Consider the following 10,650-nt stretch of genomic DNA (forward strand, 5'->3'; position numbering starts at 1 on the left):
CCCACCTCTCACTCCCCTTTAAAAGCTGCACTGCACAGACTGCTGTTCACATCAGTCATGATGAAACTTTCATGTGTCCGTTCTTGCGCAGTTGACAACAAATGCGCAACATAAACCGATGCAACCAAATTCAGACAACGCAACAAGACAACGCAGCCGAACTGAGACAAGACAACTTAACCGAACAGAGACAACGCAACAAGACAACGCAACAAGACAACGCAGCCGAACAGAGACAAGACAACTTAACCGAACTGAGACAACGCAACAAGACAACGCAACCGAACAGAGACAAGACAACGCAACCAAACTGAGACAACGCAACAAGACAACGCAACGGAACAGAGACAAGACAACGCAACCGAACAGAGACAAGACAACGCAACCGAACAGAGGCAACGCAACAAGACAACGCAACGGAACAGAGACAACGCAATTCAACCGAACAGAGACAACGCAACGCAACAAGACAACGCGACCGAACTGAGACAAGACAACGCAACCGAACAGAGACAACGCAACGCAACAAGACAACGCAACCGAACTGAGACAAGACAACGCAACAAGACAACGCAACCGAACAGAGACAACGCAACAAGACAACGCAACCGAACTGAGACAAGACAACGTAACAAGACAACGCAACCTAACAGAGACAACGCAACAAGACAACGCAACCGAACAGAGACAACGCAATGCAACCGAACTGAGACAAGACAACGCAACAAGACAACGCAACCGAACAGAGACAAGACAACGCAACAAGACAACGCAACCAAACTGAGACAACGCAACAAGACAACGCAACCGAACAGAGACAACGCAACAAGACAACGCAACCGAACATAGACAAGACAACGCAACCGAACAGAGACAACGCAACAAGACAACGCGACCGAACAGAGACAAGACAACGCAACAAGACAACGCAACCGAACAGAGACAACGCAACAAGACAACGCAACCGAACTGAGACAAGACAACGCAACCGAACTGAGACAACGCAACAAGACAACGCAACCAAACAGAGACAACGCAACAAGACAACGCAACCGAACTGAGACAAGACAACGCAACAAGACAACGCAACCAAACAGAGACAACGCAACAAGACAACGCAACCGAACAGAGACAACGCAACCGAACTGAGACAAGACAACGCAACAAGACAACGCAACTGAACTGAGACAAGACAACGCAACCAAACTGAGACAAGACAACGCAACCAAACTGAGACAAGACAACGCAACCGAACAGAGACAAGACAATGCAACAAGACAACGCAACTGAACTGAGACAACGCAACACAAACAAACTGAGACAAGACAACGCAACCAAATCTTGTTCATGGTTGAGCAGTTTACAGTAACACCTTTGAGTCACCTTTACTCAACCACTCAGGTGTAACTGTGTCTACTACAGGTGTAAACATTTCCACTAAAAGTGAGAAGGAAGAAGTCGTCCTCGTTGGCTTGGAGGATTGCTGCCTTTTTAAATCAGTCATGCGCACACACACACACACACACACACACACACACACACACACACATTAACACTGAGGCTCTACAGCATAACAAAGCCCCAGCACCTCAGTCCATATGTTTGTGTGTGAGCAGGATATCTAAAATAACTGTAAATGGTTTTGTTTAAATGTTGCACAGCTGCACATGGTGTGTGTGAGACACGACAGTTGTTTCCTGCTTCCTCTAATTTAAACTTTAAAATCCAACACGTGACATTAAGCTGCTAAACATTGATCAGATGAGTCATTTTATAGTGATTGTCTTTAATGTCTCCAACATGATCGTTCAGTCACACTTTTCAATTATTTAGAGGCAGCTGTGGTTTCATGAGAACAAAGAAATAAGGAAGTCTTTGTTGGAACAGGAAATGGCCATAATTCAATTTATGTGGTTTCAATAGTTTTAATTAACAGTAAAATATTAAATTTATCTGCACGAAGAATTTAGATTCTGTCGAGTCGAAGCCTCAGTTTATTGTTTTGTGCAAGTTTTTTTTTTCACATCTGTTACCATGTAGAGGCCTGATCCTCAGTCCTTTGTTTTTTGTGTGTGTGTGTGTGTGTGTGTGTGTGTCTAGTGTTTCATAAACAGCAGTAAGCCTAATAACTTCTGCCTCTAGTCACACAGTGATTTTATGCTTCCCCCTGTAATAGAGTGATTGTGCAGGAGTGTGTGTGTGTGTGTGTGTGTGCATTGATTTTCCTGGTATTTCCAACAGCTGGATCCAGTTAGCACTCTCAGCCAGAGCTTCCTCGGGCCTCTGAATGGGGGACGGGATGAGGCTGCGTTGTGGAGTTGCTGTATTTGTGTTTCAAGAGAACAGGATTTTTTTTGTGTGTGTGTATGTGTGTGTGTGTGTGTCTGTGTGTGTGTCTGTGTGTGTGTGTCTGTGTGTGTGTGTGTGTGTGTGTGTGTGTCTTTGGACAGTGCTGTGCTTGTGTGTACGTCCCGGCAGGGTCCACAAATGTCACGGGGTTTTACGCAGCAGGGGGAGGTGTGGTGTGTGCGTGTCTGAGGCGGAGTAAGATGAGCTGGAGATAAGAGGCAGAAATTTAATTAGTTTCACATTCAACATGGTGGCTGCTCAGTTAGTTGTAGTGCTGACTGAGGACATTTATTATTGCCCTGTTGAGCAATCAGTGCATATACACAGCGTTCACGAAGTCTTCAGACCCCTTCAGTTTTGTTCTGTTGCAGATGATAAAATAACATGATAAAATCTAAACAATCATGTTTCCCTCGTCAGTCTTCTCTCATTTCCACATAATGACAAATTTGATATTTATTTTTATATATATATACATATAAGTAAAAACTGAAATATCACATTGACATAAGTATTCAGACACTCTCTCGATCACCTCTGAGATGTGTCTCTACCTTGATTGGAGTCCACCTGTGGTAAACTCAGCTGATTGGACATGATGTGGGAAAACACACCTTTCTATATAATGCGACGTCCACACGACCCCAAAGTTTTCGAGCACATAAAACAGAGACTTTCAGAAACGCTGCTGGACCGGTTTATTTTGAAAACTCTGGGGTTGTGTTTTATTTTGAAAACTCTGGGGTTGTGTTGTATCTGGAAAGACAGAAACATGATGAGGTCACACCCACGGTCTCTCCTGATTGGCTCTCATCAGCCTGGACTACCAGTGGTGAATACAACATGATAATGAATGACAGTGTCACTGACCTTGTTGTCTTTGTAGCTGTTGTTCACTTACATTCTCTGTTTTAATGCTACGAGTGTCTTTGCTGTTCCTCCTTTAGAGGAGACCATCTACTTCCTGTTTACACCGGCTCGCACATGCTCAGTGTAGGTGATTGATGTGTATGCGTTTTCAGTTTGGACGGTGATCATTTTTGTTTTAAAATGAAACCATATTAAAAACTAAGACGTGAGGAGGAAGGAGTTGCGTTTGACCTCCATCGCTCTTACATGAAGAAGTCTGGACCAACCAGGACTCTTCGAGAGCCGGACCTGGACTAACTGAGACATCAGGGAGAAGAGAGGAGACCTGAGACCCCGTAGGTCACTGTGGCGAGATAACCCTGATGACATCACTCTGAAGTCACCAGGGTTATTTTAAGAGTCGCACTCGGCTCCGTGAGTAAACCGAACCTCCGAACGTCTTTTTATTATGATAATATGACTCATTAAATAGGAGGAGATTATAATAGAGTTCATGAAAAGACTCATTCAGGAGGAGGTCGTGGAGTTGCTCCTGTTGTTTGGGGTCAGAGGTCACAGTTGTGAGTCTGTTGACGTCACTCACAGTCGAATGAGCAGCAAAGGCCTGTTTTTTTTTTTTTCCTTCTTCTTCTTCTGTGGGATCTGTGTTTCTGAGAGAGGAGGGGGTTCCCTGTTTTCACACAGCTTGCTCAGCAGTGGGACCCTGGTGGTCTTGGGGGTGGGGGTGTACATGTGCGGGGGATGGGGGGCAGGGCGAAGGCAAACTTTCTGGACTCCCTTTTCTTTGTCCGACTCCAGATCCAGAGCTTCAGCAGAGACACAGAACAAACTCCATCTGTTTCTCTGCTGCTGATTTCTTCATCTGACCTTCAGCGTCTCTTTATCTTTTATCCATGACTTTCTTTTCTCCTGTTGAAGTGTGTGTGTGTGTGTGTGTGTGTGTGTGTGTGTGTGTGTGTGTGTGTGTGTGTGTGTGTGTGTGTGACTGCCGCCTTTCAGTCCAAGCAGCAGAAGGAATGTAAACATGTGGGAGATGAACAGCAGTGAACTGTGTTATCTCACCTGGTATCAGATCAGCATCAGCACTAACCGCAACATCCTGCTCACTCGGATGTTTCCAGGTCCTCAGTTTGCTGCTGACGTAGATTTGAGCGAGGGGGGAGGGGGATACGATCCTGCTTCGGGGGGAGATTAACAATTTCTATCGATTTTTCTTTCTTTTTTTTGTTGTTGAGCATAATCAAGGAAATACAGGTTGTTACACACATCTATGAAGTATTAGATGCTTCGAATAAGACGTCCAGCTTAATAATCAGTTGTAGCGAAGATGGAGCAGATTGAATTCTTCTGTCAGTGTTTCCTCACACCAGGTGGTTTCTGCAGGTCACAGGTACAGTCGCTTCTCGTTACGACAAACACCAACGAGAGTTCAGAGTCCCGTCTGTAAAATTCACTACGAGACGATCTGGATTCACGATGCTGCAGCTAAACGTGACCATTCAGCGCTCAGTGTGATTAATCAAACTGCATCTGTATATCGGCCAGGATGTTTGTACTGATGCAAGATGTTTGAGGCTGATATTTAAGAGTTTAAAAACTGTGATTACAGTATGTTGACCCACAGTAACAGTGTTGAAGGTGGGAAGGTTTACGCTCTGTGTTCTCAAAGTTTCACATTTGTTCTGCAGTTTGTTTTCATTCATCAGATACTGATGTAGTGTATCTGCAATAAGCCAATGTTGGCTCATTTATTATTACGGCACAGCCAGATATACATATACTTTATATATATATATATATATATTACATTTAATAAGACGCTGTATTTGTTCTGTAAAATATTACAAATTTAAGTTTCATTTGTTTAATTTTTTATTCAGAAAGAATCTGTATCAGTTTGGTTAGTGACACAAGCTGAGAAACATGAAGACGTCTGTTTAATACTGAGTGTGAAGAGCGGCTCGTTCACCTTCTCCCTCTCTCTCTCCACAGTATCTGCCGTTTCAATGGCCTCTGCTCGACGTCCCTGGAAGATCAGGCATCAGAGACTCTGCTACTCCTACACACCTGGTAAGACCTGACACACACACACACACACACACACACACACACACACACACACACACCTCCCCCAAATGTTCCCACAGTGTTACCAGCTGATTACCAGCTGATTAAAAATCACATTGTTGGACTTTAAGGGAGTCTAAATTCTCCGACCAGTTTCACAATTAAATAAAAAATATCTTTCCACTCGTCATGAAACTATAAACGAGTCTCACGTTGTGTTTGAGCTGCTGCTTCACTTCAGTGACACAACATCAACTTTATTCTCTGATTGTTTTATAACATTATAAAGGGATTAACTCTGATAAATCAGTGATAGATTCAGATGCTCTGGACTTTCACTTTCAGTCTCATTCAGTAGATTTAACTCAAACATCAGAGTCAGACCAGGACGACTGTTCATACAACAATGGGTCTAATGTGGACGAGCTACATGCTTCTTCACATGTGGTGGAAACAGGAAACGACAACAGGGACTTTTAGTTCCTAGAAAAGTTCCTGAAAACGGTTCCTCTGGTTCCAACAAACCTTTTAGTGATGAGAGGTCAGAACCAGCCAGAGCTCCGTCTCCAAGGGTCACACGCCGACACAGCTGGGAGGCTCTGAACTCACATCTGTTGGGTTTAAAGGATCCTTTACTGTTCATTTTTGCAGCAGCAGCTTGAAAATGAGTCGTATTTAAGGACATAGAGAAACCAGTTCAGATGCCTCTCCTTTGTCTGTAACTAATACACAACTTCTTCCTGCTACGAAGACGAGAAGAAGCTCAGAACAGCAGCTTTCCAGTTGAACTCAGGTTCACCTTATCAGTGACATCATGTGATAAGACCAAACCTGCACGACCAAGTTTGAATAATGTGATTATTTGTTCTGATGTTTGAAGCCTCAGTGAAACGTTGTGGGACAGATCGGGTTCAGAACCAGCTCATCTGTGATCAACCAGCAGCTAAAACCTGCAGTGGAAAGGTGGAAGTTTTTCTGAACGAATTTCTCCTTTATCTACTTTATGTGGACACTTTCCCCTGATGTACGTTTCCCACCTGAGTAACAGGTGTGTGGGAACTTTCTCTCCCCTGACCTTCAACATTAAAACAGTAGAAATGTCACACGATGAGCTGAAGCCTGATTCTCCACCAGCAGAGAAGTGAACTGTTATTCACCTGTAGTCTGATAACTGGTACAGACAGGTAGATTCACTGTGAATGGATCTGCTGATAAACTGACGCCTGGTTTCATCGTCATCAGCCATGTTGACACCTGTGTGGTGGGCGTGGTCGAGTGGACGTAACGACACGTAGATCAGACGACCTAAACATTCACACTCGTCACAGTTTATTTAAATTCACTTTTTATTATTTTTTCCTCACGTTGTATTTATTTAATATCGGATTAAAATTTTTATTTTATTTTTTTAAATTCATTTTATTACTTTTATTTTCTTTTACAAACACAGTGTCACTGTCAGGGAGGAGGGGCTTGTTGTTGTTGTTGTTGTTGTTGTTGTTGTTGTTGGTGTCCCTGCTGTCCTTTCTGTCTGACACTGATATAAATGTCAAAATCCAGTACATGATAAATAACTGCAGGCCTTTTTGTCCCTTCTGGTTTTCCGTCCGCTCCGACTGAAACAGGAAGTTAATTTAATTTCATGTGGTGTCGAAGAGTCTTTAAAAGTCGTGGCTTTAGTTGGTGAATCCTGACACCTGGTGGCCAGATGACAGCACTGCAGCTGAAGTAACCACCTGTTCTGTGTGTGTGTGTGTGTGTGTGTGTGTGTGTGCGCGTGTGTGCGTGTGTGTCCAGTCTAACAGTGTGCCCGTAGTGCAGCACCCCCACATGACCCACCTCCACCCGCTGCTGTCCTACAGCCCGGAGGCCTTCTCCCCTCAGAGGGCCTCACCTGGCTTCTCTCCTGACACAGGTAAGAGGACCGGTCTCACCTGTCGTCCAATCAAATCCTCACAACACTCATTACACCTGGGAACACACACAGATGATAATCGTGTCTGAACCTCACCTGTGCTGTCTCTGGAGCAGGTATGTCGAGGACGCCTCACGCTGCCTGTTACCCCGTCTCACCTGGAGGCATGGCTCAGATCCCACACCCTCTCGGATGGCTGTGAGTACAACACACACACACACACACACACACACACACACACACACACATACACCAGAACCAGTCAGGACGTGAGACTGAGTCTGTTTGTCTTCCTGTCTTTAGGCAGGGACAGTCCATGTATCCCATCGCAGGGGGGTTCTCACCTGCTGCTCTGTCCAGGTGAGTGTGTGTTTTGCTTTTTATTCCTCCACGCCGGCGACTGTCAGAGCCGCCATTTTGTCATTCTCCTGGACGCGATATCTCAGTAAAACTTTGATGGAACTCTTTTAAATTTGGCACAAACATCCAACAGGACTCAAGGGTGAAGTCATCAGACTTTGGTGGTCATGGGTCAAAGGTCAAAGGTCAATGTGACCTCACAAAACACAGTTTTGGTCTTCTGAACATGAAATCTCGAGTCATAAACCTGCGATTTTTCCTCTTTGATCTCATAGTTAATATTTTATTGTTACATTGTTTTTTAATTTTATACTTTATTTAAATCACTTAGTAACTTCGTTAAGAAAAGTTCTGTTCAAATATGATTCACTGTTTTTATTCATCATGTTCTGCAGGTTTGGTGAAAATGTATTTTACTGTGACGGGCGTCTGATCGGCAGTATTAAATTAAAATCTGTGTGTGTGTGTGTGTTGTGTGTGTTGTGTTGGCAGTCTGGTGTCGAGTGGTTTCTCTTCACGTTTGGTGCCGACCCCCCAGTCGTCCATCCCCCACCCGGCCATCGTCCCCACAGGAGTGAAGCAGGAGCCTGGGTGCAGCAGCCAGCCGGGGTAACGACATCAACACGACTTACAATGAGCCTCAAACGCATCGGATCACATGACCTCTAACTGCAAGTGTGTGTGTGTGTGTGTGTGTGTGTGTGTGTTCCCGCAGGAAGTCGATGGGCGACGCTCAGCAGGAGAAAGAAGACGAGAAGAAGCCTCACATTAAAAAACCACTGAACGCCTTCATGCTGTACATGAGGGAGGAGAGGCCCAAAGTGGTGGCTCAGTGCAAAGTGAAGGAGAGCGCCACCATCAACCAGATACTGGGACAGAGGGTGAGGGTGTGTGTGTGTGTGCGTGTGTGTGTGTGTGTGTGTGAGAGAGAGAGTGAGTGAAGCTAACTGACAGTGTGTGTTGTCTTGTGTCCACAGTGGCACTCTCTGTCCAAAGAGGAACAGGCCAAATATTATGAACTGGCTCGTAAAGAGAGACTCCTGCACTCCAAGCTTTACCCGGGCTGGTCGGCCAGAGACAACTATGTGAGTCCATCCTGCTCTCACACACACACACACACACACACACACACACACACACACACACACTACCATCATCATTTACATCATGACGACGTGTGTGTGTGAAGAGAGAAGAATGAACGTGTTTGTGTTTGTTCAGGGTAAGAAGAAGAAGAGGAAGAGGACGAAGAGTGAAACTCAACTTGAAGGTGAGACGATGTTCAGATTCTGTGACACGGTCCACTTCCTCCTGACGCGCCTTGTAAAGGATTTATAAATGCTTTATAACTAGTTTATACATTAGCTTGTTATCACTTCCTGTTCAGCCTCATGTCCCATCAGCATCTGCAGCTGCTGCCTCATCATGTTTGTTCAGTTACTAATTAACCAGCAGCAGCTTTCAGGCAGATCACATCATCATCATCATCATCATCATCATCATCATCATCATCTTACTGTAAAGAGTAAAGTCCATCATCATGTATTAATGTGTGTGTGTGTGTGTGTGTGTGTGTGTGTGTGTGTGTGTGTGTGTGTGTGTGTGTGTGTGTTCAGCGCCTACAGCAGAGGATTTCTCCCCGCAGCTGAAGAGACCTCGCGGGACGCCCGGCCCTGAGGAGACGCCCCACACACACACTCTGCTGACACAGCCCCACCCACAGACTGCACACACACACACACACCCCCGCCCTCACCTGACACAGCCACACACCATGTCCCACCTGACACACACGCACCTGTCCCAGGCGAGCCCCGCCTCCTCCCTGGACTCCCCGGCGACGCCCACCACGGCACTGGCCTCGCCCGCCGCCCCGGCACCGACGCACACCGAGCACACACACTCCTCCTACAGCGGACACACGTCGCCGTACGCCGAGCAGCTGCAGCCGCTGTCCCTCACCACCAAACCCCACCGGACCCCCCACCCCCTGAGCCGCAACACCGTCACCCCGGGACCCTCCACGCCGTCCTCCTCCTCCGACACCCCCACCTCCTCACCCCTCACCGCCTCCTCCAGGAGCTCGCCCCTCCCTCCCCCTCTGCTCTCTCAGCCTTTCCTCGTCCCGCCTCCTACCTCCGCTCACCAATCAGCAGCGAGCTCTCACGGTGCCTTAACGCAGCCGCAGCCGTTCTCCCTAAGAAGAACCAATCAGCTGTGAGCAATCAAACACAAACACACTCTCCAGTGATCTGTACCTCTTTTTTAAAGCTGTAAATTCGCCTCGTTTTTTAAACTTTTTTATAGATGTATCACATTTTATATTAGTATGAAAATTGGTCAATATTTGACTGTATCTCTTCATCAAACGCTGTTTATTTTTTTGTCACTTTTTCTAATAACTTTTTATGAACGATCAACTTGTTGTAATTGAAGCGAGGTGTGGCACAGGGGTCTGTTTGTTTCACCATGCTTTTCTCACTTGGTAGTAATGAGTGTCTGTTTCCTGGTTCCTCCTCTGTGTTAATAAATATTCACTGAGTTCTGACGAGCTTCGTCTCTGCTGCTGAAACCTGAAGGTCGTCGGTGAAATGACGTCTGTGACGCGGGAAGTGACGAGGTCGTTTAAAGCTCTCAACACACAGACGCGACACCTCATCATTCAGGTGTGACCTGCTGTCGTTGTCTCTGACGACCTTCCTGAACAAACCTCCGTCAGTTCACTGAGAGTAGAAAAAACTTTAGCCACGAGGCAGCACAGTCAAAACACACAAATATAAAACACACACAGATGCACTTTTAGCAGCAATGCATATGGACTGTGTGTGTGTGTGTGTGTGTGTGTGTGTGTGTGTGTGTTGTGTTGTGTTGTGTTGTGTTGTGTTGCACAGTGTGTGTGTTGCAGTGTGTATGTGTGTGTTGTGTTGCAGTGTGTGTGTTGTGTTGCAGAGTGTGTGTGTTGCTGCGTGTGTGCGGGTTAGGGTTGGGTGTGATTTTGGTACCATTTTTCTAGGCAAGTGGGACCTGGAGTCTCTACCAGATGTCAACAGCTGGAATGATGAGTGAACGGGGGGGTTCAGGTTGTTCAG

At 45.8% G+C, this 10,650-nt stretch overlaps 1 protein-coding gene across 1 annotated transcript in view; it reads left to right on the plus strand.

The window, feature by feature from the left end:
* Positions 1-10,109, plus strand: part of LOC111664452 (transcription factor 7-like 1-B) — a 15,717-nt gene extending 5,608 nt beyond the window's left edge. The window contains exons 4-12 of the mRNA XM_023419031.2: positions 5,212-5,289; positions 7,084-7,201; positions 7,318-7,399; positions 7,505-7,561; positions 8,054-8,170; positions 8,277-8,442; positions 8,539-8,646; positions 8,783-8,831; positions 9,178-10,109. Of these exons, the coding sequence (XP_023274799.1) occupies positions 5,212-5,289; positions 7,084-7,201; positions 7,318-7,399; positions 7,505-7,561; positions 8,054-8,170; positions 8,277-8,442; positions 8,539-8,646; positions 8,783-8,831; positions 9,178-9,782 (1,380 nt within the window). The 3' untranslated portion in view covers positions 9,783-10,109. The remainder of the gene's footprint in view (positions 1-5,211; positions 5,290-7,083; positions 7,202-7,317; positions 7,400-7,504; positions 7,562-8,053; positions 8,171-8,276; positions 8,443-8,538; positions 8,647-8,782; positions 8,832-9,177) is intronic.
* Positions 10,110-10,650: the final 541 nt, after the last annotated feature.

This window comes from Seriola lalandi, unplaced genomic scaffold (assembly GCF_002814215.2).
Source record: "Seriola lalandi dorsalis isolate HSWRI2012SDOR001 ecotype SW California unplaced genomic scaffold, Sedor1 jcf7180002054590, whole genome shotgun sequence".
Taxonomy (NCBI): domain Eukaryota; kingdom Metazoa; phylum Chordata; class Actinopteri; order Carangiformes; family Carangidae; genus Seriola; species Seriola lalandi.